We start from the raw sequence: 27,327 nt of genomic DNA, 5'->3' as shown, positions 1-27,327 counted from the left end.
TTCCCTTCCTGGCTCACCCGATCCCAAATCCCAGTTTCATCCCCCAACTGTGTAGTTGAGTATTAAAAATAGTTTGCTGTTCATTACTGTTTCTGTCATGTTTCTTTGCAGAAGACTTTGTGTGAAGGGGGGGGAGGGGTTTGTTAATTGCATAGGACAGCCACCATTAACAGGGTACAGACATGGGGGCAGGATCAACAGCAGGTCACACACAGAGTGCAGTCACTAGGCACCCGGGTCACTGTGGGAGGTGTCTGCTGCCGCAGGTCAGTCTGGGAGGTGTATGCTGCCCCAGGGTCCGAGCGCCTGGCATCCACAAATGGCAAGGCAGGCTGCCCGTACCATGCCCTTCCACCCTAGCCATGAACCTCTCCGATGCCCTGAGCCCCAGCCAGCGCCATCATCCCCCTACACCTACTCACTCTTCCCACACACCCCTCACCCCTTCCTGCACACCCTCCTGTCACCGTCCTCCCCCCAGAGACCGCTGTAGGAGCAGGAGCCTGTCAGTCCTCGAGTGTAGAAGCGGTCTGTACATCACTGCACACCGTACCCACCACAGTCTGCGTCCCTGTTTGAACCCTTTAACGCGAATTCGTTAGTAAAGAAAACTTTGTGAATTAAAAGTGTTCCAATAAATTTATTTTTAAACGTCTGTTGGAAGGGGGGAAACCTGGGGAACGGGGTATGTAACCGCTGAAAAAAGTCAATAGTAACTGAAACAGGGGCAGGTTCAGCTTCTCTGTAAAGAGACTGGACAGTCATAGGTTACCCTGCTCTCTGAGGAACCTAGCTTTCAAAGCCTCCCGGATGCACAGCGCTTCCCGCTGGGCTCTTCTAATGGCACGGGTGTCTGGCTGAGCGTAATCAGCAGCCAGGCGATTTGCCTCAACCTCCCATCCCGCCATAAAGGTCTCCCCCTTGCTCTCACAGAGATTGTGGAGCACACAGCAAGCTGCAATAACAATGGGGATATTGGTTTCGCTGAGATCCGAGTGAGTCAGTAAGCTCCTCCATCTCCCCTTGAGACGTCCGAAAGCACACTCCACCACCATTCTGCACTTGCTCAGCCGGTAGTTGAAGAGCTCCTTGTCCCTGTCCAGGGCGCCTGTATAGGGCTTCATGAGCAGTAGGCTGGGTCCCCAAGGATCACTGTAGGCATCTCCACATCCCCAAGTTATTTTGTGGTCCGGGAAGAAACTACCTTCCTGCAGGCGTCTAAACAGAACAGAGTTCCTGAAAACACGCGCGTCATGAACCTTGCCCGGCCACCCGACGTAGATGTTGGTAAAACGTCCCCTATGGTCCACCAGTGCTTGCAGCACCATTGAAAAGTAGCCCTTTCGGTTAATATACTGGCTGGCCTGGTGGGCCGGTCCCAGGATAGGGATGTGAGTCCCATCTATAGCCCCACCGCAGTTTGGGAATCCCATCGCGGCGAAGCCATCTATGACGACCTGGACGTTTCCCAGGGTCACTACCTTTGAGAGCAGTAGCTCAACGATTGCGTGGGCTACTTGCATCACAGAAACCCCCACGGTAGATTTGCCCACGCCAAAGTGGTTCGCTACTGACCGGTAGCTGTCTGGCGTGGCAAGTTTCCAGAGGGCTATGGCCACTTGCTTCTGCACAGTCAGGGCTGCTCGCATCCGGGTGTCCTGGCGCTTCAGGGCAGGGGACAGCAAGTCACACAGTTCAAGGAAAGTGCCCTTACGCATCCTGAAGTTTCGCAGCCACTGTGATTCATCCCAGACCTGCAGCACTATGCGGTCCCACCAGTCCGTGCTTGTTTCCCGGGCCCAGAATCGCCGTCCCATAGCATGAACGTGACCCATTGCCACCATGATCTCCGCGGTGCGGGGTCCTGTGCTTTGTGAGAGGTCTGTGCCACTCTGACACTTCATGTCCTCACCGCGCTGCCGGAGCCTCCTCGCCCGATTTCTCAGCAGCTGACTGTGGAAGAGGTGGACGATAAGGTGCGAGGAGTTGACAACGGCCATAAGTGCAGCGATGATCGCAGCGGGCTCCATGCTCGCAGTGCTGTGGCGTCCGCGCTGTCACTGACCAGAAAAGTGCGGTAACAGATTTCCCACCGGCGCTTTCAGGGAGAGAGGGCGGGAGTGACGGTTGAATGACAACAGTTACCCAAAACCACCCTCGACACATTTTTCCCCCAGCAGGCATTGGGGGCTCTACCCAGCATTCCAATGGGCAGCGGGGACTGCGGGAACTGTGGGATAGCTTCCCACAGTGCACCGCTTCCAAAGTCGATGCTTGCCCCGTTAGTGTGGACTCACAAAGTCGAATTAGTGTCCTTAGTGTGGATACACAAATTCGAATTCATAACGTCGAATCCACAAATTCGACCTAAGTTAAATCGAACTACTCTTGTAGTGTAGACATACCCTAAGAGCTTGTCTACATGAGGAGTTATTCTGGAATAACTATTCCCAATTTAACTTCCTGTGTGGATGTTCTGATTCTGGAATAAGAGTGCTTCATTCCAAATTTAGTTTAATCCATTTAAATAGCTAAATCCACAAGTATACAGCGGAAGTATTAATGAAGGTGGCTTTCCGGCCTCACAAGTGGGTTACAGTAATTTGGAATAAAATGCTTTTATTCTGGAATATGAACATTCACGCAGAGAATTGATCAGGTCTAGTTATTGGACTTTAAATTCATACCCTGCTTTAATCCAAATTAATTTCCCTGTGTAGACAAGCTGTATTATGAATTGACTAAAGATGTGAAAGGTAATAAATTTTCATAAAGTAATACATTAAGCCCCTGTGTGGGTTACTCTCCCCCAGAAGTAAAGTGGCTGTAGTTCACTGTTGCTTAATCTTGCAATACTGTTTTTCATTTATTTTTCCATAGGGGTCTCATGGGATGTCCATCACCATCGTGTCTGGGTGCCTAGTGGGGAAAATGGTGGCATTCATACTCGAGTTGATCTGGAGTAAATCCAGGCCTTCAGTGCAGGTTTGCTGGTGAATGTTTTCTGAGCACAGAGCGCTAGGAAAAGGTCTCAGACACGCTGGCTTGGGCTCTGATTCTGGTTCCTTTGCTTTGGAAGTTTCTTTCTCTTTTCGGGGAAGAGAAAAGGAGTCTCTGGCCGCATCCCAAGGAGGGAGGTTTCTGTCCGCACTGCTGGGGTGCGCAGCGGGGGGGAGTTTTCTTTCGCTTTTCCCCACCAGGGGGCTCTGGGTATTGCTCAGGGAGGAGAAGCTCCTAGGGCTCTGCTCTCTCTGCTCAGCAGACCGGGGGTTGAGCTTCCTGGGTCAGATGCAGCCGCTGCAGCTCCATTGTGAGCGGAGCGACCTGCGTTAACCCCGCTCTGCCCGCACCAGCCCCTGAGCCGGAGCCTGCAGGTGAGGGGCGAGACCCGGGGGAAGGGCTGGGGCCGGGCAGGAAAGTGACTCTGCAGCACCGGCCCCTCCTCGCCCCAGCTCTGCTCCCGGGGGGGCGGGGGTCTGCGAGTCCCAGAGCTGCTGCCCGCCCTGATCTCCCCCCCTCCCCAGCTCTGCCCCCCTGAGCGCCTGCAGGAGCCGAGCCAGCTCCGGGAGAGCGAACGGCCCGGGCCGGGCCAGGGACCGAGTCTCCCAGCCCGAGTGGAGGGGAGAGACTGGCAGGGGCAGCAGGAGCGATCAGTGGGGAGGGAGGTTCCCGGCTCCCAGCCCTGCCCAGCCCCATTCCCTGCAGCACCCCGGGGCACATGGACTTTCCTGGGGAGAAGGGGAGGAGCAGGGAGAGGAAAAGCCAGTTCCCGCCTCTGCCTGGTGCCCGCGCTGCTGGGGGGATGCGCTGCCCTGGGGACAGTGTCGGGGGATCCCCCAGAGCGGCTCCTTCGGTTCTGCTCCTTTCTGGGGTTTGGTTCAGACTGTGGGTAGAAATGCGCTGACTCCTGGAGGGAGAGGCCGGGTCTGTGTTGTAATAAAGCGGGGCACAGACTCAGGGGGAGTCAGTTATTTTTTGTCCCGGTGCAAAATTCTTCATCAAGGTCCAGACTCAAGACAGAGACTCATATAAAAAATAGCAACAATCACAGTAACAATCAATACATAAAAAAGATTCTGGGGTCCCCTTCAAAAGCGTCTGGCAGGCCGGGTCTGGCCAGCCGTCCGCGCATTGACTGCCCCATGGCTAAGGCATCTGTCTGCAGGGAAGGAGCCAGGAGGGAATCAGGATGTGAAATGGTGCCAAGGCCCTTTTGAAACCTCCCTTTTCGCCCTGACAGGCTGCAGAATAACGTCCGGATTGGGAAATGGCTGCTGTGGAACCAGCTCAGGTAGGGGGTTTCTGGAATGTATGGAGGGAGACGGGCAGAAAACGCAGGGGGGTGAAGAAGATGGGGGTGAGCGGGCAGCAGGGGGTGACAGACCTGTGGCTGGGACTTGTGTGATCTGGAGCCTGGTTTCTAGGAACAGGCCCACTGGGAAGAAAGCTAGCAGGGGTGCTGTGGTTATTCCCATCTCTTCCCGCCCCCCTGCCCCCCTCATGAGCAAGAATAGGTGCTGGCTTTTATTTTTCCCAGTGAGTGCTCCTCCCGGGCTCCGCCCCCACCCAAGAGCCCCTCCCCCCCACTCTGCCCACTCCTTAAGGCCCCAGCCTGCTGCTCTCTGCCCTTGCCCAAGCCCCTCCCCCAGCCTCCAAACAGCTGGTGGATACTGAGCACCTACTATTTTTTTTCCCATGGGTCGGCTATGCTTATGAGTCTTGCTACCACACACCCCTTCCCCCCCCCCGACTGGATAAGGCAACAGCCCCATCAGCTCAGCTGCAGTGACAGACTGTGTGTGGAGCTGGTCCAAGTTTTTCAACCCCAGCGTTTTCCCAGCAGGACCAGGCGCAATGGGCGATTGCCACGGCTGGGATGCGGGGCGAACCCCGTGCCCTGGGGGAAGGGCGTTGTGGGATCCCCATCCAGTATCCCAAGAGGGAGGAGAGCGAGGCTGAGGAGCAGAGCCCTGGCTGGCCCTTGTCCCTGCGGACGCCATCCCAGTCCTGGCTGAGATGCTCGGAGGGGGAAGATTCTCCGTTGAGGACGGCGCAGACACCTCCCCGGTCTCGGGAAGGGGCAGACACTGCTGGCCTTGAGCAAGTGGTGCCGTCCCGTGACTGGCCTCACGGGGTCGAGATTCCTTCGTTCCCCTGGGAGGCACCTGAGACCTGCGGCTCCATGCGGACAGGCCCCACCAGGGGCTGTGCCGAGGGCAAGGCGGCCGTTTCAGAGCAGGCCAGCGAGGAAGCCCATCGGTTGCAGTTCCGCTCAGGCGCTGCCCGGCCCGGAGAAGCTCCCAGGGAGATGCTAGCCCGGTTCAGTCGGGCTGCTCGGCTCTGGCTGCGGACCGGGGAGCGCACCAAGGAGCAGATTGTGGACGTCATCGTGCGGGAGCAGTTCCTGGGGGCGCTGCGGGCGGACGTGCGGGCCTGGGTGACGGCGAGGGAGCCCCGCAGCAGCGAGGAGGCGGCTGCGCTGGCTGAAGCCTGCCTGGGGCAAGGGGAGTCGACCCAGCCTGCTCAGGTAGCTGATACGGCGCGAGGGGGGGAAATTGTGAGGGAGCAGAGCCAGGCGTGGGGCTGAGAAGGGATGATGGGAGAGACAGATCTGATGGGAAATCAAAGGATAAAATGTCGCCCCCCACACCGCCCTGATATGATGCTGTGGGGCAGGGGTGCTGGAATAGGGGGAGCCGGGGGGCCATCGCCCATCCACTTTTTGCCATGGGCCCCACCCCTGGCCGCCTTCTTCCCCCCGAGGCCCTGCTCCCCAGCCAGGCTGGCAGCTGGAGCCCAAGGCAGGTGGAGGGTCTGCAGCTCCTCACAACGGCCCGCACGGCTCTTACCATGGCCAGGCTGCGGCTCCGAGGCCCCGGCCGGAACTGAGTTGGGGTAAGAGCCATGTGTGCAGCTGTGGGGAACTGTGGGCCCTGCACCTGCCCTGGGCGGGGACACTGGCCTGGGGCTGCTCTTGAGCTCCCCCACCCTGGGCAGGTGGAGGGTCCACAGCTCCTCAGAGCTGCCAGGGCTCCCGGCTGGTCTCCAGCTGCTGGCCTGGCTGGGGGATGGGGCCTTGGGGGAAGAGGTGGGGCCATGCAGGGCCCCGCCTCTCCCTCCCGCCCCCCTCTCCCAACCGTCCCTGCTGAACAAGGTCCCACAGATGAGAGGAAGGGTCTTCATATGGAAACATCCCATCTGAGACCTGGGCTGGGCCAGCAATATCCTAGCCCAGTAAGTCTCACTGTGTGCCCTGTGTGAGGGGTCGTGGCAAGTGCACGCACATTGTCAGCAGCAGTGGTATAGTTATTATTTACTTTGTGAATTCCTGAAGTCTCTAGGGACTCCTGCCGTATTGCACTGGATAGAGTGAAAACCTAGAACCATGAGACAGCGCCAGCCCCAAAATACTCAGAGTCTTAAGATGAGTCAACAGCTGCATAGAACAGCGTAATGGGGAGGTGATGGCGGCTAGCATAATAAGCAGCGTCGTGGCTCGGTGGAGTTTCACAGGCAGCGCCTCCCCAGAGTCAGGGGCAGTATGGAGCACAGAGTGAAGGTGCTTGCTGGAAAAACGTTGGCATGAGCAGCACGCCAAAGACAGACTCCTGTATTTTAAGGCCAGAAGGAACCATTAGGATCATCCTCTAGTCTTATCCCCTGCATAACCCAGACTAGAGAATCCCACCCCAGGAGGCCTTCATAGAACCCAGCAGCTTGTGGTTCAACTAGAGCCCATCTTTTACAAAGAGACGTCTGCTCTGGAATACAGGAGCGGCCTCTCTGGGTCAGCCAAAGGTCCATCTAGCCCAGTATCCTGTCTTCCGACAGTGGCCCATGCCAGGTTTAAAGGTTTCAGGTGATGGTTTATTGCCCTCACACTTCAATTTGTCCCTTATTTCCAGTTTTGTTGCAGTGTGAAATGAACAAATAACCTGGGGAAAGCTGGTGGAAGATTTTGTGTCAGGGTGTTGGGTTTTTTTCCAATGTGAAATGCCTTTTTTTGACAGACAGAAACATTTGTGAATATTTTTTTCATTTTGGTCCTTTTTTTGTTTGTTTAAGAAAATTTTGATTTAGTTTCACTGAGACGCCTTCTCCCCCCACGCACCCCGCCTTTTTATTACCTTGATCTTTTTTCCAGCAGGGGAAGGAGCTTTTAAAACTGACAGAAAAGTGGAGATTTTCCCACAGAAAGGAAACAGATTTTTTTTTCCAAAAAAACCCAACCCCCCCAAAAAAGGTTAAAAAGGAAAATGTCACAGAAAATGAAACATTTCCATTTCTTTTGATTTTTTTTTTCACCAAATAGACTTACCGTCTTCAAACCTTCTGTATAATACTAACTCAACCAGTTGTCTTTAAAAAGAAACATGCTGGGTTTTCTAAATCTGTTTCCCTTTGGGCAAGTTCAGTTCTTCAGATCTAGATCTGAACTCCGCTGCTCGAGTCTCAAGCTACTGTAAAGCAGTGGTTCTCAACCAGAAGTACGCGTACCCCTGAGGACACACAGAGGTCTTCTAGGGGGTACATCAACTCATCTAATATTTGCCTAGTTTTACATCAGGCTACATAAAAAGCACTAGCAAAGTCAGTACAAACTGAGATTTCATATCAACAATGACTTGAGTATAGAGCAGTATAAACTATATACTGAACTGTAAGTACAATATTTATATTCCAATCAATTTATTTTATAATTAGATGGTAAAAATGAGAATGTCAGCAATTTATCTGTAATAGTGGCTGACACACTTCTGTATTTTTATGTCTGATTTTGTAAGCAAGTTGTTTTTAAGTGAGGTGAAACTTGGGGATACGCAGGACAAATCAGACTCCTGAAAGGGGCACAGTCATCTGGAAAGGTTGAGAGTCATTCCTATAAAGCAAAGAACGCGGCTGTTCATTGTTATATTTCAGGCCACCTCTAGTCCATAGCTTGGGGGGAGAGGGGGCAGCAAGATTCTTAAAAATAAACTAGCAAAACTTGCGTAAAACAGCACAACAGGGTGACATGGTCCCCGAGGGAATGGAAGGAACCAAAGAGAGAAATTAACCTTGTGGACTGAGCCAGATGCTGACGGTTCAGGTTTCATTTGGCTGGGTGAGAATAAAGAGCAGGAGGGCTCCATCTCGCACCGTTGGAGCCTGCGCTGGAGGAATTCCAGCTAAGGAGCTTCCATAGATTTGCAGGGTCGGTCCCTGTGAACCCAGTGAGAACCACCTCAGTTTCACATACTAGCGAGTGCCCCTCATCCTGGGACACTGAAGGCGCATTAGGTAGCAGAGGCATAGATGCCAACTCTGTGGGTGCTCCAGCGCTTAAGCACCCATGGAAAAAAATAGGGGTTCTCAGCATCCACCAGCCACAGCTGTTGGGCGGGCCGGGGTTGCTGCCAATCAGCTGTTTAGCAGGGGCCCTGGGCTCAGGGGAGGATGGAGAGGAGCCAGCGGCAGGGGGTCTTGGGGAAGGGGACTGAGAGGAGCGAGCAAAGGTCAGGTGGGGCAGTTGTGAGGGGGGCGGGAAGAGGCAGAGTGAGGGGCCTTGGGCGGAGCACTCACTGGGAAAAATAAAATTCAGCGCCTATGAGCAGAGGGAATGACCAGAGGCCCAAATGATGCGTGGGGAGATGTTAGACCTAGCAGTGAGTGAGCCATTGAGCAGCACTTGGGAGCAGTAGGGATGAGATTGCAACTTGCGGATTATGGGTATTATAAACCTTACTGAAAGTACACAGGAAACTAGAACAGTCTGGGGCAGGTGGGATTGTGGCTGGGGAATGGGTCCTGAGTGGGGACTGTGGTTGTTTCAGGGGGCGGTGACCTTCGAGGAGGTGGCTGTGTATTTCACGGAGGAGGAGTGGGCTGTGCTGGACCCCAGTCAGAGAGTCCTCTACAGGGACGTCATGCAGGAGAATTACAAGAGCGTGACCTCGCTGGGTAAGGGATTCCTTGTTCCCTTGGGTATTAGAAGTTTCTCTCCACAAATATCACGTTCAGTGCTTAACCCTTCAGAGTAACACTTCACTATTTATTACTCTCGCTCTTCGACTTGCCTCCCCCATTGTTTGGGTGGAAAAGGACAGGTGGGAGAAAGCAGAACTCTGGAAGAAGATGGCAATGCCACACAATTTCTAAACTAAAGATTTTTTTTTTATTTCTGTTCTTCCTCCCAAAAAAGACTTACCAATTCAAAATATTTTCTAAAAATGGAATTTGAAAGCTAAACTGTTTTGCAAATGAAATAATTTTCAACCAAATCTCATTTTCTGAAGAGAAGTCTTTTGTGTTGAAAGTTTCATTCCCCGCTATAGCTCGGTATCTGGCCTAAGTGGTTTGATATTAGTGCTGTGCCTGGGTCACCTGCTGTGTGCAGATGGAGCATCTTCTCCAGGGGGCGAAGCATGTCTGGCTCTTCCGAAGGGTCTCCCATGTCCGTCTTCCAATGCCACATCCCCACAGCGTAGGGGAGGGGCTGGGTTATGTCATGGAACTTTCTTTGTAACAAACATTCCACAAACCATTCATTCACCCCCATCCCACCATGTTCTTCCCCTCTCAGCAGGATTTCTCATTCCCAAACCCAATGTGATCTCCCGGCTGGAGCGAGGGGAAGAGCCGTGGGTCTCAGATCCCCAGGGCTCCGAGGAAAGGGAGAGCCTGAGCAGTGCCTGCATAGGTGAGGAATTGATTAAACTAACACACCCCACCAGCCAATGAAAGGAACAGCTGGGAGTCCTCCAAACGCCTCGTGTGCTCCCCCAGTTCTGCCTCATCCACCACAGGTCACGATTGGCCCCAGTAGGAGTCAGACCCTCATGGCAGATGTCACTCCAGGCTTCCAACCCACCCTGACAGTAGCTCACACCCCACTGTCCTCCCTTGCCCTTGAGTGTTCAGATGGGTGTGAAGGCAGGATGGAACTCCGCGTCTCTGTCCTCTGGGGAAGGGATTGTGCGGATTTGGTTCCTGATTTCACAAGCTCATTGATGGCTTCATTCCACAAAATGTGCTTTGCTGACCCATAACACTCTTGAACTGCTGCATTGGATGATATCCCCAACTCCTTCCCATCCCTTACTGCGCTGAATCCCACTGGTCCCAGTGACTCTCTATCGCTGGGCCCCTCTCCATCAGTAAGAAGTCGATCCAAGGTGGACTTTCCACTTTCTAGGACATGAAGTTGGTTTCCATACACTACAGGAACCACTTTGCTGATGAGTGTCTGGCTCTCTGTGTTTCCAGCAGAGAGGTTTCCACCTGTAACAGAATGTGTGGAGATTTTGAGCAGCTGGGGAGCTGGCCCTGGGATTTTACTGCTTTAAAATGAACTGGGGTTAAAAATCATGGAATGCTCTTTGTAAGAAATATTCCACGAATTCCCCTCATCTCTCTCACTTTCTTTCCCTTGCGCAGGATTTCCGGTTTCCAAGCCTGATGTGATTTCCCCGTTGAAAGGGGAGGGCGAGCCATGGATCCCTGATCTGCATGGTTCTGAGGAGATGAGCCCGTGGGGCACCTGTGCAGGTGAGGAACCCGCTCTACTGATGCACACCATCAGCAAGGAAAGGAAACAGCTGGCCTGCTGAGCTCCCCCCAGCCGGGTTCTACCTCCTCCCTCCCAGAGCAGGGTTATCCTCAGCTGTCATGGCAACCATCAGCATGGCTTCCCACCCATTCCTGACTGACACCTGGCAGTAGCTTCCTTCGCCTGAGTGCCCATACATAGGCGCTGAACTCCGTGGGTGCTCAGCACCCCCTGGCAGGCCCTGCCAATCAGCTCCTCCCCCTCAGCTGTTCAGGGCAGGCAGGAGGCACTGGGGGGGAGGAGCGAGGACGGGGCGGGCTCAGGGAAGGGGGTGAGGCCTGGCGTGGCGCACCCTGCTCCCCCGCCAATTAGAAAGTCAGCGCCTCTGTGCCCACCCCTTCCTGACAGCTGGCAGTAGCTTCCTTTGCCCTTAAGTCTTCAGATGGGGGGGGGAGGCAGAATTGGTCCCCTCCTCTCTGTCCTCTGGGGAAAAGTTTGGGCAGGATCTTAATTCCTTTTTCCATCTCCCCAGCTGTTACTGTGGTTTGTTTCCCGCCCTACACATTCCCTTCTCTGAGGTTTCCTGTCTGAATTCTCTCTCTGTCCCAGCAGGTGAGGGTCCAGCCTGTGAAAATGCTCAGCACCAGGGTCCCCAGCAAGTGGAGCCGCGCAGGACGCCGTCTGTGAAATCCGAAGGGAACGCTTCCTGGACACCGATGCAGGGGGAGCCACACCTGACGTCATCAGTGAAATGCGAAGGGGGTCGTGAGCAGGAGGATGTATGTGCGAGCTGGGGCGGGTTGGAAGGGCAGGAGGGAGCCCAGCCCACTTCCCCTGGGGGAGGCAGCATGGGCCACAGCTACGTCCAGGTCCTGCTGAGCCTCCAGCCGGAGCAGCAGCAGCAGCGGCCGTGCCCCGAGTGCGGGAAGATCTTCGTTGACAGCGCTCACCTCCTGCGCCACCAGCGGCTGCACGCCCTGGAGAAACCCTTCCCCTGCCCCGACTGCTGGCGGGGCTTTCTGCGGCGCTGCGACCTGTCCGTCCACCGGCGCTCCCACACCGGGGAGATCCCCTTCCCCTGCCCTGACTGTGGGGAGGGGTTCCTGCGCCGCTGCGACTTGGCCGCCCACCGCAAGAGCCACATGGGGGAGTGGCCCCACCAGTGCCCCAAGTGCGGGCGGCGCTTCCGCAAGCGCTCCGTCCTGGTCAACCACCAGCGCACCCACCTGCAAGACGATCGCTACAAGTGCCCCGACTGCGGCCAGGGCTTCAAGTGGCCCAGCCAGCTGGAAATGCACCGGTACAGCCACATGGAGGAGAAACGGCACACCTGCTTCAAGTGCGGGGAAAGCTTCAGCCAGCGCTCCCACCTCCTGGCCCACCAGGGCAGCCACCTTGGGGACGCCCCTTACCACTGTGCCGACTGCGGGAAGGGCTTTGCCCAGCACCCTGACCTCATCCTCCACCGGCGGAGTCACACCGGTGACCGGCCCTTCCACTGCCCCCAGTGCGGCATTGGCTTCGGCCGCAGCTCGGACCTCAGGAACCACCAGAGCATCCACACAGGCCAGCAGCCCTACAAGTGCCCCCTGTGCGGGAAAGGCTTCCAGGAGAAGGCGCACCTGGCCGCCCATCAGAAAAGCCACGGCGGGGAGGATTTCTACCTCGGCCTTGCCGCAGTTTGGATGGGGTGAGGGCCGGCCAGCATCCGGCTCACAGATCAGGAGCCAGGAGCAGCCAGTCCTGACCTGACAGTGATGCTCTGGCCCTGCCTGGCCTAGCAACTTCCAGGCAAAGCCTTGATTGGCACAGCCGCTCGCTGAGCTGCCACTGGGGAGGGGATTGTCAGTGAGCCGCCTGGTGCCTGGAAGGCCACTGCTGTTTGTATTAGAAGTACCATCTACGCCCCACCGTCATCAAATAAAATTCCTGCCAGAAAGTGTGAACCAGCAGTACCCATGCTATTAGATTGGTCCAGGAAACCCTTGTCTCTATGGTTTAACTTTGCCATGCTAACCGTTCAGCCTGGCAGCACTCATGGTGGGGGGCGGCCTCAGCTTGAGGGGCTTGATTTATTTTTGAGAGTTTCAACTCCAAGGGCTTCCTCATTTTTGAGCCGGTGAAAGTTTCACCGAGATGGTGTAATACCTGCAGGCTGTGGAGCAGGGACTTGAAATTTGGTGGGGGTGGGTCACCCTCATGTCTGGACCTGGCTTTTTGCCACCCCTGTAAAAAAAAAAAAATCCACCCGAATCTGCCACAGCTATAAGCCGCTAAACAGCTCGCACGTGCTCAGTAGAAGGGACTTGAAGAGTTTTGCAGCTAAATGCTGGTAAGATTCTGTCTGCACTGAGCATGTGCCAGCCTCACAGCTCTTACAGGCTAACCAGATCTCCCCCTGCAAAGGCACGTGCTCAGAGCAGGATGGTCCGTGTCTGCTCCCCGCAGGAGGAGTGCCCAGCTAAGTTCCCTCTAAGCTGCATGGCCACACAGCAGCCTCTTAAGTGCTGCGGAGTGGAGAGATGCTTCTCCCCCAGCCTGGGCCTGCCGCAGCCAGGGGAGAGGTGCCTCTTCTCCCCCACCCCCAGCCCAGGTGGTACTGCAGGGAGAGAGCTGGGGAGAGTCCTCTCTCCCTGCTGTAGCCCTAGGGCAGCCTGCACCCCAAACCCCTCCTCTCCCCACACTCCAGCCCTGAGCCCCCTCCCACACTCCGAACCCCTTGGCCCCACCCCGCTGCACATAAATTCATTCCACGCATGCGTGGGGAAAATAAGAAGGAACACTGATGCCTACTGTGATATGGAACCCACAAGCACTCGCTTGCTCCCCGCTCAGTCATGGGGCTCAGTTTATGCCCCCGACACAGTCTTGAGAAGAGGAAGCTAGATGCTCCCTTTGCTGCAGCCTTGTCTGCCCCCCGTGGCCGCTGCCCCGCTAGTGGTCACACAAGTGCCAGCACTTGCCCGTGCACCTTCTGTCTGAGTCTCAGGTGGGCACAAGCAATGCTATGCTACACCCAACCTCATCGGTGCTAGGAGTGTGCAGCTACGTCCCATCGCAGACAAGGCCTCAGCCAGGCATGGAAACTTACTCCGCTTACCTGGCATTGAGACAGGCAGCCGGAGGAGTTATTGTGTTATGCACTCAGGAAGGCACCAGACGGGGAAAGCTGGGTTCTAGCCCCCTCAGTGCCCTTAAACCAGTCACGAAAGCAGCTCAGCCCAGGTTACAGCAGGACAGAGCTGCAGTCCCTCCAAAGGGACATAGCAGTGCTCAGCCCAAGCACTGTGAATATCCATTAGTGCCGGCATTAACCACATAAATGGATTAGCCATCACACTCAGCGCACCCCTGCTGTCCTCACTTGCTGCAGTGGATGAGGGAGGCTCCTGTTTGGGGCAGCTTAGTTGCCTGCATAAGGCTGTATTGCAGGCAGGCAGCAGCAAAATACTCAACACCACAGGAGCTTTTTCTATTTGCACAGTGACTTTTATTTTCCTATGAAATAGAGCGACAGTTCAGAGAGACAGCACTGATGGGGTTACAAAGGCTAGTGTGAATGCTAGGCTGGAGTTAGATACAAGCAGATGGAAAACCCCTCTGGTTAACTTTACAGTGTTGAATCCGTGTTAAACTAGGGCAGCTCCTGAAATCAATGGGGTTTAGGGCTGGAATCAGATCTGGACTGACTCCTGGAGTCTGCTCTCAATTGACACTGGAGTCACTCCAAACTGCTGTAACTTGCAGTTGTGCTAGTGTAACTCAAAGCCATCATCCAACCCCACTGGGCTCAATGGGAACCCTCTGGGTTCAACTACCCTTGCTTATCTCACATGCAACTCCAGAACGTGGCCTCTAGACAAGCTGGCTCCATTCACCAGTGGATCAGCAGGTAATCGCAGATCCCCCCTCCCCAAGCCTTTAGGTCAGCTACAGCTCATGCCCGACAAGCCTGAGCAAAACTGACAGCCCTGGGCTTCCGGCAGCCTCCATATGGCCCCAAAACACCAACATCAAGGGCAACCCTGTAATGCTCACTAGGTATTTGACAATATAGGGAAAGCAACAGAAAGGGGAAGCAGGTTTTACTCCATTACGTGCTAGTGGCCAGGAGAAGGGATAACTGTGTTATGAGATAAAGCGTCCTATTGCTAAGGCTGGGGAGGAAAGGGAGAGGGAATTGGAGCAGCTACATTCGCAAAAGGGGACCTGCAAAGTGAGAAAGAAAAAAAAAAAAAAGGCCCAGCTGATGCCTTTTTCCCCCACCCAGCTTGATTTACCACTGAGCCATCAGGACCATTGAGTCTGGTCTTCACTGGAGGGCTCAGAGATATGGATTAGGTGCTCAAATGAGCAGGCAGGAGTGGTGAATCATTAACAAAGAGAGCTTTTCTCCCAAGGGTGTGTGGGGCAACTGAGTTTGTGGGGTGTTTAAAAAAAATTAACCTGCCTGAATAAAATCATTCACTTCATCTCAAGCAGGTTCTTTGATATGGCTGCCAGGTCTCCAGTGAGCTATAGTCTTCCAGGACAGACCAAGGGGGTGTTCAAAAACCACCTAAAAATCACTTAGGAGCACAAGTCTCACTGAAAGGCAATACAGCTTGCGCTCCTCAGCATCTAAGCTGAGATTCCCAGCAGGCCATAGTGTTTTCCAGGGTAGACAAGCTCTGAATTTCTAGTGTAACGAGAAGATAAAAGTTTGGGGGGAAAAAGATCATTTCAACCTTTCAGGTTCTCTTTATACTTCAGAAAGCAGCAAAAAAAAAACAAAAACAACCAGACCCAACAACAACAAAGAACAGAGGGGCAGGATCCCCACCCTTTGCAGGTCCCCTTAAGGAGCAAACCAGGCCAGGCATGTCAGTTGCAAAGTGTGAGGGAGGAGCCCACGTAGAAGAGCCAGAAGAAAGGGAAGATTTTCTCTGAGAAGGCGGCCGTGAAGGTGAAGATGGGGGCCATGTTATCAGCGTTGTAGAACGCCACCCACCCCCCTTCGTAGTCCAGATAGACCCCGATCTTCCTGGGCCTCTCGCAGAGGGACAGGGGAGTCTCAGGGGAGGTGAAAGCCTGGTATTGGTCCCAGTTCTTGCCCTTCCAATTCAGCCCCACCGCCCAGATCCCCTCCTCGGGCGTGAAGTCGATCTTCTCCTTCCTCCTCACCGACTCCCTGGCAGCCCCCAGGGCCCAGCTGTCCCCGTCCCCCACTTCCACCTCCCAGTAGTGCCTCCCTGAGGTGAAGCCCTCGGCCCCCAGGACAGAGAAGGAGTAATCGAATCTCTTGGGGCTGTCCGGCACGTCCTGCGGGGCGCTCCTCAGCCTCACGCTGCGCTTATCCTCGGACAGCACCAGGTAGGGGTTTGCGGTGTCCAGGTCTAGAGTTATATCGGCTAGAGAGAGGGAGACAGGGATTTAACAGCAGAGCTCATCCCTGGGGACAGCCCCTTATGCCACCAGAGCTTCCCTCTTTTAAGCTGTGGCACTATCTGTGCCGCCAGGCAATGGCCTGAGAGATGTAGGAAGCGTCAGCGAAAAGGGGAGGTCTCTGGGCCCAGGGACACTGCATGCTCTTACAGCTTCCAAACTGCATTTGCCTTTGAGAAAACAGAAATTCAGGAGAGCGCACTAGAAAGCAGGGGGTCTGCTGAGGAAACGCAACAGGTGTTTGTCTCACCCGACTTCGCAGCCATCAGCATTTTGCTTCCTTATCCAAAACGGAAACAAACCACCGAGGGGAGATTTGGGCTGAATTCCCTTCAGCCATCACACCAGGGGGCTAGTCGCCAGGCCTACGCCTGCACTGTTACTGCCACAGCAGCAGGGTTAACGTCAGTTCCTGGGACACCGGAAGAAGTCAGCGGAGGGAGGCAGAGGCTTACCTGTGTCGTTCTCCAGCTCAAAGCGCAGATTTTCTAGGGGAATGAAAGGAGAGAGAATTGAGCCCTGGTTTTCCTGAGGATGAGCATCTAGAGCAGGTTGAAAAAGTGAAACAAAATCCACGAAAGCTTTCCTGCCACTGAACCGGGGGTAGGGAATGGGAAACGAGTTTCTCCGTTACACTGGAAGATGAAGGAGTATCCATTTTAGCACAAAGGCTTAATATAATAATATCCCGTGTCTAAGGCAGTGGTTCTCAACTGGTTTATCATTGTGGGCCGCATATGCAGCTCTTTATGGCCTGGTCTACATGAGCAAGGTAAGTCGATCTAAGTTACGCAAGTTACGTAACTTAAGTCAACGTAGCTTAGATCGACTTACAGCCCTGTGTTATGTCGACAGGAGATGCTCTCCCATCAACGTAGCTTCCGCCTCTTGGGGAGGTGGAGCACTGAAGTTGACGGGAGAGCGCTCGGCCATTGACTTACTGCATCTCCACCAGATCCACTAAATCAACGCTGCTGCATCAATCACAGTGGCGCCGATTTAAGACAAGCCCTATGTGTTATATGGGCTGCATCCACACAATATATATACTACCTGTATGGCCCTGCGGCTGTCCCATGGGCCACAACTGTGTGCCGATTGGGCCATAAACCACCCATGGGCCGTGGGTTGATAAGTGCTGGTCTAAGCTTCATTATAGACACCACTCAGAGCTAGGAAATGCCCAGTGAAGGGGAAAGTATCCTATCCCTTGCAAGACACACTGTCACCAGATCCTCACAACCCAACTCATAGCAGGGGCTTCCACTGCAAGGAATGAGAGACATGCTATACACCCAGTTCTTCCAACTCTTGCTATAAAACAAGCCCTCAGAGAAAGAGCAGCACGTGTGGACAGAGCATATATGTGGTGGTGAGGGGGGTCGCTGGAGGAGACATGAAGCGATTTTGAGGACCACATGCTGCAACCTTAACCATGGGGTTGCTGCTGCTGCTTTAGCCTAGTAGTGGCTTTTAAAATTACAGGGTGGCAAGACAGAGGCCACTGGCACATCCACAGGTAAGACTGACTGATGTAAGTCAGACGTTTTGCAGCATGAGCTTTCGTGGGTGAATACCCACTTCTTCAAGTGGGTATTCACCCACGAAAGCTCATGCTGCAAAACGTCTGTTAGTCTATAAGGTGCCACAGGATTCTTTGTTGATGTAAGTTAGGCACTGAGAGACCAGGTAAGCAACTGACATAACAGCCCTCCCCAATATTACAGCAGCTATGAGCAGAGAAGACACCGATGCTTCCATTCACCTTTGAACTCCAGCAGGACTTCCTTCAGAACGGCGCTTTTCTGAGAGAAACTCCTGAGCCTTTTTTCCAGCTCCGCAAACGCAGGTTCCGGCTTCTGAAACGTCCAGTTCTCACTGCTGGAGAGAGAGGAGGAGGAGGAAGGGTTAGAAACAGGCTTGAGGCCCAGCCCCAGAAAACTTCGGAGCTCTCAGACCAGTTTGGATCTGAGCTTTGCAAGACAATCCCAGTTGTTGTGAGTCATGTGACTACAACCCCATGCTCCGAATGGACTGGAACAGGACTTCGGGGGGGCAGGAATAGAGACCCGTTTGGGACCTCTCTGGATTCCCACTAGCCCAGTTCTCTCGCGCTGGGCTACTCTAGTAACAAGGGGCACCAATCCCAGGGTTATGTGGAAAGAAAGGAGACAGAGACCCACAGTGGGTGTATCTCATGTAAAACACTAGGCCCACAGACAGCGCAGGTCTCCAGCTGGGATAGAACCTGGGCTCTCTAACACCAAAAGACAAAGCCCCTACCACAGAAGCTAAAGGAGTAATCCCATTGGCTGTCACGTAGCAGCTAGCCCCTCCTGTCCTTGCTATGGCAGCTGCTAGTGGGATACAGGATGACACACCAGCGTGTCACACTCCGTGGCTGCATATTCAGTGCCGTTTCCAAGCCAAGCTGAGCATGAAGGGGAGGGAGATGACGCCCAGGACTTACCCGATCCTGCTGCCGCCACCACCCTAGAGAGGAGGAGAAAGAAGAGGCAGTCAGTGAATGTGTCCCAGACTGGGGAGGCCTCTTGGTCCTGCAGGGGAGTTCCCACAGCACAGCAGCCATTCAGAAAGCAGCTGCTACTTCCAACTCCTTCCAGCTGGGATGTTTGCTCTCAGCAGCCTCAGGAATGGTCAGCTGTGAAGTGGCCATGGGGGAAAGCATCTCCCCATGCACTTTACAAGAAGAAAAGATTTTCTGGCTTGGTAGCGAGAGCCCCATCCCCCCAAGTCTCCCCATCCTGCTAAACAGGGAGCTCAAGTGGTGTGGAACGATGAGCTTGGGGTGGGGGGAGGCTTACAGTGCTGGACTCCTGGCTCCAACTTTTTGTCCTGCCACTGGCTTGTTGGGAAAGTCCTTTCCTGCCTCAGTTTTCCTATCTGTAGAGCAAGGCTAGTATTGCCCTTCTAGCTTCGAAGCTAAACTCATCTATGTTTGCAGAGGGATTCCAGATGACTGAGAGGAAGGTGTTCAATGGGCACGTTTACACTACCGCAGCCCGGCTCTGGCACTGCAGCAGAAGCACTGTAGCGTAGACACTTCCTACATCAATGGAAGGTGTCCTCCTGTCACTGCAGGTGATCCACCTCCCTGCGAGATGGTAGCTAAATTGATAGAAGAATGCGTCCATCCACCCAGCTGCATCTATAGAGGGGATTGGGTCGATTAACTATGTCACACGGTGCGAAATTTTTCACAGCCCTGAGTGATGTATCTAGGTTGATCTATTTTTTAGGTGCAGACCAGACCTGTGTGAACAGGAGCCGCATTCAGATTTGATTCACACCAGTGTCAAGCTAGATTAACTCAATAGATTTACACCAACCAATCCCACCTGAGAGCACAATTTGTCCCACTGAGCTATTAACATGAGCGCTGGCTGAAATTTACCCCATGAATTCTTTTATTATTAAGTACCCAACTTTGAAACTTCACAGATGTTTTTAATGCAAGAAATCTCAATTGTTTCCTTTTTTGTAACAAACAGCTTTTGAAGCCTTTAAGTTCAAAATCCGGCCATGGAACAAAATGGACCAAAACAAATGCATTTTTTTAAAAATGTTCCTTACTGTGAAAATGAGATGATTAAAAAACATACAAATTTAAGGGGTGGGGGGGGGTGACTGGCTCCCGGAAGCACCTACATAATGTATCTGTCAATTATGTTGTGAACTCTGAATCCTGGACTACGAGAGGGAATGGATCAGAACAGACACATCCCAGTCGAGCGAAGGGGTTTGCAGTGGATCCTGGGTTCTACTCCGAACTCTGGGAGAGGAGCCGGGTCTACAGATGGGATATCTTAGGCCTGGTCTACACTGGGGGCGGGGGGGTAGCTGAAGTCGAACTACCTTAGTTCGAGTTACTTACCCGTCCTCACGGCGCGGGATCGACGTCCGCGGCTCCCCCGTCGACTCCGCCACCGCCGTTCGGGGTGGTGCAGTTCCGGAGTCGACGGGTGCGCGTTCGGAGTTCGATATATCGCGTCTAGATGAGACGCGATATATCGAACTCCGAGAATTCGATTGCTACCCGCCGATCCGGCGGGCAGTGAAGACGTACCCTCAGAGTCAGAACTCCTGGATTTTAGTCCCAGCGCTGCAATCAACTTGCTTTGTTCCATGCCTCATTTTCTGCCTCCCTCTAATCAGCAAGATGGAAGTTAATGATAGTAACCCTACGATATGTCTCACCTGCGGGGACTGGCTCATCGGCTGCTGCTCCGTCTCTCCTCCCTTCTCAGTAATCAGTTTATCAATGTGGGAAATTTCTTCTGAGAGTTTAGAGACACTCTCATCCCTTCTCTGAGCAATGTCTCCATCGAGCGCTTCCAGCCGGGACAGCAGGAACTGCTCCTTCTCCTCCAGGAACCCACGCAGCTCCTTACACTCAGAGAGGATCTTCTGTCTCTCAGCTTTTGTCTGTTTCTGCAATTACAGAGAAGGTAGCTCGGTAACAGACGGAGAATCATAAGTGGCCTCTCAGCAGATGGGGGGACTTCTTTAAAGAGAAAGGACAGAGCAGGATCCTCAGGGCAGGATCAAGCCCTTTAGCAGTAGCTCAGTGACCTGTTACTTTTCCCTGGTCTCTGAATCTTGTGCCCCAAAATCTGAGGCTCAGTTTCTATTTTTTTTTGCCCTGACAGTGGCAAAGAAATAACTGAAAATGTGAATGACACAGTAAGAATTACTTGTGTCTGCAAACAGCCGAAACAATCTCTCTCAGGGACATGAACTGTCACCATGTATCGAAACCGTGTTAACTCTGGAGCCTACTGATGACACGCTAGAAGTCATCCTTGATCAACATTTTACCGCTGACCACAATAGGTGACAAGGGAGAGGGATGATCCTACTATGAAGATATGCTCCATCCACTGCAAATGGAATTTCATTTGGAGATTGAGAGTGGGCAGAGTTCAGGAGAGACCAGAAGCCCTCCTCTTTCCCCAGAAGCCCAGCCCTGGAGAGGGAGGTGACCTGGACTCTGGCCAGATGACCAACTCCTCATCCAGGTGAGGAAAGGGGAAAGGCAGGGGGAAAGGGCACGGAGAAGGAACCAAAGCGAAGAGGTTCTGATAGGGGTAGCAGGGCATGCATGCCTCCTCTGTGGTTTCCAGCAGCCCCAAGAACAATATGGCTGCTGAGCTCTGCAGACGGGCAGTTCTTAGAGACATCAAGGCACAGCCCAGCTCCAAGCCTCACAAGCACACAATGACAGCAGCATACACAAGGGCATCTGCACCTTTGCTAACAAACAGGGATTTTTCGCAACACCTTGTCCACCTGCACTTGTCCAAACTCTCTAGCCAGCCAGCCAGCCCATGTTCTCTCTCCCCCCCCCCATCACCCTCAGGGGCTACAGAGAAACAGGCTCTGCGTTTGCTTTGTCACTCAGGGCACTCTGATCCCAGGCAAACCTGGGGTGGGGGACGGCTCTGGGCACATACCAGCAGCTCCTCACTTCTCTTCTCCTCGTTGGCTTTGGCTTCTTCTCTGTCTTTTCTTAGACCTGCCAGATGCTCTTGCGGTGCCTCCTGGAAGAAGTAAGAAGGATCTTTGTTGGGAGGGTTTCACCACAAAGTTCCCAGACTTAGGAACATAGGAATTGCCAGTCTGGGACAGACCAGGAGCCCATCTCCAGGCTCCAACACCAGCTTCTTCACAAGAAGGTATGATAAACCCTGCAACAGGGAATTATGGGCTAATCTTCCCCCAGGCAAACATTATTCTAGCTCATAGAGACTTAGGAAGGAACACTGAAGCACGAATGTATATGTCCCTTCCAGTGGTCTTGGATCCATAATTTGAGGAGTGACTAGTCATCCTGGGAGTCAACTTTTTTTTGGGGGGTGTTCAGTTTGAGAAGATTAAAGGGTCCTGATTTTCAGGAAGACTGAGTGCTTGTGTCATAGGTCTCACCCCCACTTGGAGCTGTTGGGTTCCAATGTGGGGACCTGCCTTGGTTTCCCTCTAAACTAAAATCCTAGTTTAGATCTAGTAAAAGCTGCCACCAGTCAGTTTTTAAGTGTCTGACACACTCCCTGTTTCCCCCAAAAACTTCCCCTGGGGAACACAGATCCAAACACCTTGAATCTCACCAGAGAGAGAGAAACAGCCAGTTCCCCTCCCCCCTTCCTTCTCTCCAGCCTGCTCTGGAGAGATTACCCCGAGTCAAATCCTTGACTCAACACAAAGAGGGACTCACCTCCGCCTCCCCTTCCCTTGAATCTCCACAAAAGAAGGAATTAACCAAGTCCAAAGAAAAGAAAAGAATTTATTAAAGAATAAAAAGAAAGTAACTTGTCTCTGTAATCCAAGATGGAACAATACACAGAGTCTAACCTATAAACCTGGAGAGCATTCCCCCTTCCCCTTTCTTTCTCAGTAAAAGCAAAGTAACAGCAAACAGGAATAAAGAATTTCCTTTAGCAAACACACAATTGCAAATGTAGAAATCAAATTATAAGACTAATCCGCCTTTCTAATTAATACTCACTATTGATTAGTAGAAACTACTCCAGGAGAACTTGGAGACATGTCTGGCCTCTCTTAGATCCAAAAAGAGAACTCTGAGCAAACAAAGAACACAGACAAAGGCTTCCCTCCACAGAGATTTGAAATTATCCTGTTCCTTGATTGGTTCTCTGGTCAGGTGTTTCTCAACCCTTTCCAGGGAAAAGAGACCTTAACCCTGATCTGTTTATTTATGACAGCTTGTCCTCTGAAAAATCATGCCATTCCAGGGTGTCCCTTGTTGGCAAAGGAGAGGCAATTCATAATCACTCTTGGACTTGAAAATTTGGGTCTTGCACTTTTAATCCTTACTATTATAACTCAAAACAAAGGGCGGTACAAATAAAGAACAATCTACGGCAATAAGTATTCATATAAATATCCAGTCCTGTATTGACTTGGCTCAATTATAACTTGTGGCAATGAGTTCCACTGGCTAATTGCATGTAATGTGAGTTCCTTTGATCAATTTTACAACTGGCTACCTTTCAATTTCATTGAATGTCCCCTTGTTCTGTATTGGGGAAACTCTACTCACCCTGTCTCCTAATCTCCCTTCTCTACTCCATTCACTCTTTCCGACACCTATATCATCTCCCCCTCTTGTTTATCTCCTCTCTAAACTGAGCAGTCCCAGCGCTGCCAGTCCTTGCCCATTCACAAGTCTCTCTGGAGCTCAGATCATGCTCTTTGTCCATCTGTAAACCCCTTCTGTTACTGCTTTATCCTTGACCAGAACTGAATACAGTATCCCAGGTGAGGGCATCTCACTGATTTATAGAATGTTGTTAAAATACCAACCTTGTTCTTCTTTATATAGACCAACAAATCCAGGCACAAATTCTGCCGAAAACACATACTAGCCGCCACTGGGACGGCTCACTCGCATGTCTGAGAGCAAGATTTAGCCCTCCCTGGGACTGTGTTTCTTAGCTACACTTCATGCTCAACCATGCAGATGTGAGGAGCGGACAAATGGAGCTTCAATGGGGAGGAAGATGGACAAAAAAAACCAGGCACAATTGGAAGTAGAGGAGCCCTCTACCTTTTGCCTCCCGGACAAAAATTCCATCATGACATACCAAGAAAATCTATCCTGCCCCAAAAAACCAAGTCCTAGCCCCTCCGAACTACCTTAAAAACCTAGTCCAAATCCAAGCATCCCTTAAAACCCCAGCTCTGAACATCCCCAGACACGGCAGCAAAAACACTGCCCCAAAATCTCCCAGCCCCTACTGACATAGACGAAGTCATTCCAACACGACGCCCAAACCGATCCCCCCAGCTCAGAACACCCCTACATCTGGCTCTGCTCCTCCAACAACTGGACCCAAACATTGCCCCCCTCCCCTCAAACCACTAGACAGAGAATCATAGCAATGTAGGGCTGGCAGGGACCTCGAGAATTCATCTCACACACACCCCAGCCCCCACTCCCGCGCTAAGGCAGGACCAAGTAAACCTAGACCATCCCTGACAGGTGTTGTCCAAGGGGGGGGGAGGGGGATTTCAAAACTTCCTTTGGGAAGCTTATTCCAGAGTTTAACTACCTTGAGTTAAAAAGTTTTTCCTAATATCTAACTGAAGTCTCCCTTGCTGCAGATTAAGCCCACTGCTTCTTGTCCTGCCTTCTGTGGACATGGAGAACAAATGATCAATGCCCTCTTTACAACAGCCCTTAACAGAACTGAAAACTTACTAGGTTTTTCCCCCACTCTTCTTTTCCCAAGACAACATGTCCAGATTTTTAACCTTTCCTCTCGGGTCAGGTTTTCTAAACCTTTTCTCTAACCTTCCCCTCCCCACCTTAAATCCCCAGCTCCAGAGATCCCCTCAAATTCTCATAAAAATCTGCTTCAAATCCAGGCTTTGGGGCTGGCATTTAGGTCTCACCCCGCATTAGGAGCCTGTCTCAGTTACAAAGGCCTGCAACAAATTTGATTGTGTTTGTTTTATGTCACTGTCTGCACTGCACGGGCGGGGGGCAGCATAGCAGTTAAAATATGAATGATGTTACGTGACAAGTTTTCTAAGGCCAGAAAGAACCTTTCTGATGATCCAAACTGGCCGCAGGCATAAACACCTGACAAAGAATTTCACCTAGCAATTTCTATGTCAAGCCCAGGGCTTCTTGGCTGAGGTAGAGCAACTCTTTTGAGAAGAGGCATTCAGTCTTGATTTACGAATCGCAATTAAAATGACAGCACCAGGTTAGTACATACAGGAACATAAGAATGGCCAGCCTGGGTCAGACCAAAAGTCCATCTAGCCCAATATCCTGTCTTCCGACAGTGGCCAATGCCAGGTGCCCCAGAGGGAATGAACAGAACAGGTGATCATCAAGCGATCCATCTCCTGTCGCCCATTCCCAGCTTCTGGCAAATAGACACCATCCCTGCCCATCCTGGCTAATAACCATTGGTGGGACATATCGTCCATGAACTTATCTAGTTCCTTTTTTTAACCCTTTTATAGTCTTGTCAAGGAGTTCCACAGATTGTGCGTCTTGTGAAGAAATACTTCCTTTTATTTATTTTAAACCTGCTGTCTAGTAATTTCATTTGGTGACCCCTAGTTCTTGTGTTATGAGGAGTAAAAAACACTTCTTTCTTTACTTTCTCCACACCCAGCATGATTTTACAGACCTCTCATATGCATCCATAGTTGTCTCTTTTCCAAGATGAAAGGTCCCAGTCTGATTAATCTCTCCTCCTGTGGAAGCTGTTCCATACCCCTTATCATTTTTGTTGCCGTTTCCTGAATCTTTTCCAATTCCAATATATCTTTTTTGAAATGCGACCACATCTGCACGCAGTATTCAAGATGTGGGCGTGCCATGGATTTATACAGAAGCAATAGAATATCTGCTGTCCTATTATCTACCCCTTTCTTAATTATTCCCAACATTGTTTGCTTTTTTGACTGCCACAGCACATTGAGTGGATGTTCTCAGAGAACTATCTACACGGACCTCCCGCAGGCATGACTGCGGAGGGAGCGCTCGTCCCGCGGCTCGGGTAGACCTCCCGCAGGCACGCCTGCGGGAGGTCCACTGGGTCGGTTCGCGGCCCAGTTTCTAAGAGGCCGCGGACCGGTACCGGGCCGCGGACCGGGGGTTGGGGACCCCTGATCTACACGACTCCAAGATCAGGAGATCCAAAGAAAGCTGATTAGAGGAAGGAAGGAAAATAATCAGAGCAGCCTTTTCCCTTCAGCCAGATGCAGGATTGACGTGCTTCCTTAACACCCGATTTAGATTCCTCCTTAATACAGGATTACCTTGCAGCAGATAAAACCCACCCTGGCCTGTGCAAGCCACCCAAGAGATGCTTCTCCCAGGCAAAGCCACACCCCACGACTTTGCCCCTATAGGGCTGCCAATTTTGCTGGGATGTATCCCTGGAGGTTTCATCACATGCCAGAATCTTGAATGAAAGATTCACCTTTAATTCCTGGAGACTCCAGGACCATGCCGGAGGGTAGCAACCCTAGCAACACACGAGCTCAGGGGAGCTGGAACAACTTGTATAGTGAACCAAACTGTAAACCCAGTGTGCCAGCAGTTCCCAACCAGGGCTCCGGGACCCCCTGGGGGGGGGCCACAGCAGGTTTCAGGGGGTCCACCAAGCAGGACTGGCATTAGACTCACTAGGGCCCAGAAAGCAAGACAAAGCCCAGGGCCCTGATCCCCACCACCCGGGGCTGATGCTGAAGCCTGAGCAACTGGTCCCCCTGTGGCAAGGGGCCTCCAGCAACCACCCTGCTTGCTACCCTCTAACGCCTGACCTGCCCTGGCCTTTATATGCAGAAAAGGAGTTGTTGTGACCCAGGTAGCCCACGGGGTTTTTATAGCACGTTGGAGGGGGCCTCGGAAAGGAAACGGCTGAGAACCCCGGCTGTATAGGATGGAAACCGCTTCAAGCCGGGGGTGCGGACACACCCCCTAGCTCCAGCACCGGCGCCTTCTCCTACCTTACAGCCCCGGGCGGCCTCCTCTATGGGCACCACCCGGTGGGCCCGATGGTCCCAGGACAGGTGGCAAACCAGGCAGACGGGCTTCTGGTCCTCCTGGCAGAAGAGCTTCAGGGCTTCCCCGTGGCGCTCGCACACCCCCGCCCCGGCAGCCCCGGCCGCCGCCTGCGCCCCGAAGCGCTTGACGATCTCCACGATGTTGGCCAGCTGCCGGTTGGGCCGGAAGAGGCGCTGGGGCACCGGCTCCCGGCACTGCGGGCAGCACAGGCTGCGCTCCGACTCCTCCCAGCACTTGGTGACGCAGGCGCGGCAGAAGTTGTGGCCGCAGTCCGAGACCATGACCGGGTCCCGCAGGTACTCCAGGCACACGGGGCAGCTCAGCTCGTCCTGCAGGCTGCGGGCCGGCCCGGCCGCGCCCTCCATGGCTGCGGGGGCAAAGACCCAGCGGGCTGCGGGGCCCGCCTGCTCCTCTCCCGCGCCGGGCAGCGCGGGCTCTGCACCGCAGCCAACGGAGGCGAGCCGGAAGCAGATGCCCTCGCCAGGCAGGAAGCCGAGGAAGAGGGAGGGGAGGGGAAAGCTTGGCTGCGGCCTGCAGCGACAGGCAGCACAGCGCTATCTAGTGGCTGGCTACAGGCAGGACGCCTGGGTTCTCTCCCCTACTCTGGGCGGGGAATGGGCTTTAGTGGTTAGAACAGGGAGGGCTGGGAATCAGGACGCCTGGGTTCTCTGCTCTGCGCGGGGAGTGGGCTGGGGGGGGATCTGGGAATCAGGACGCCTGGGTTCTCTCCCCTGCTCTGGGCGGGGAGTGGGCTTTAGTGGTTAGAACAGGGAGGGCTGGGAATCAGGATTCCTGGGTTCTCTCC

General features: G+C 53.1%; 3 protein-coding genes across 8 annotated transcripts in view; 2 read left to right on the top strand and 1 right to left on the bottom strand.

Moving 5' to 3' along the window:
• Nucleotides 1-27,327, top strand: part of LOC123345053 (zinc finger protein 883-like) — a 902,586-nt gene that overhangs the window by 815,177 nt on the left and 60,082 nt on the right. The gene's annotated exons all lie outside the window — the stretch shown is intronic.
• Nucleotides 2,892-13,137, top strand: LOC123345041 (zinc finger protein 436-like). 6 transcript variants are annotated; one of them, XM_044981605.1, is made up of 7 exons: nucleotides 2,892-2,985; nucleotides 4,241-4,291; nucleotides 4,841-5,527; nucleotides 8,814-8,940; nucleotides 9,563-9,679; nucleotides 10,417-10,527; nucleotides 11,138-13,137. In XM_044981605.1, the coding sequence occupies exons 2-7, from the start codon at nucleotides 4,268-4,270 to the stop codon at nucleotides 12,220-12,222; spliced, it is 2,151 nt and encodes a 716-aa protein (XP_044837540.1). In that variant the 5' UTR covers nucleotides 2,892-2,985; nucleotides 4,241-4,267; the 3' UTR covers nucleotides 12,223-13,137. The 6 variants fall into 6 exon arrangements, with proteins under 6 accessions (XP_044837540.1, XP_044837543.1, XP_044837541.1 ...); XM_044981608.1 differs by having other exon boundaries at nucleotides 2,900-2,985; nucleotides 4,844-5,527; XM_044981606.1 differs by having other exon boundaries at nucleotides 2,917-2,993.
• Nucleotides 13,995-27,000, bottom strand: LOC123345055 (E3 ubiquitin-protein ligase TRIM7-like). Its single transcript, XM_044981661.1, has 7 exons — nucleotides 26,465-27,000; nucleotides 21,427-21,513; nucleotides 20,171-20,404; nucleotides 18,423-18,445; nucleotides 17,718-17,833; nucleotides 16,408-16,440; nucleotides 13,995-15,918 (listed from the first exon to the last, which is right to left on the bottom strand). The coding sequence occupies exons 1-7, from the start codon at nucleotides 26,885-26,887 to the stop codon at nucleotides 15,392-15,394; spliced, it is 1,443 nt and encodes a 480-aa protein (XP_044837596.1). The 5' UTR covers nucleotides 26,888-27,000; the 3' UTR covers nucleotides 13,995-15,391.

Source organism: Mauremys mutica, chromosome 12, assembly GCF_020497125.1.
Source record: "Mauremys mutica isolate MM-2020 ecotype Southern chromosome 12, ASM2049712v1, whole genome shotgun sequence".
Classification (NCBI taxonomy): domain Eukaryota; kingdom Metazoa; phylum Chordata; order Testudines; family Geoemydidae; genus Mauremys; species Mauremys mutica.
The sequence above is the reverse complement of the archived record's forward strand: the minus strand, read 5'-3'. Positions and strand labels throughout refer to the sequence as shown.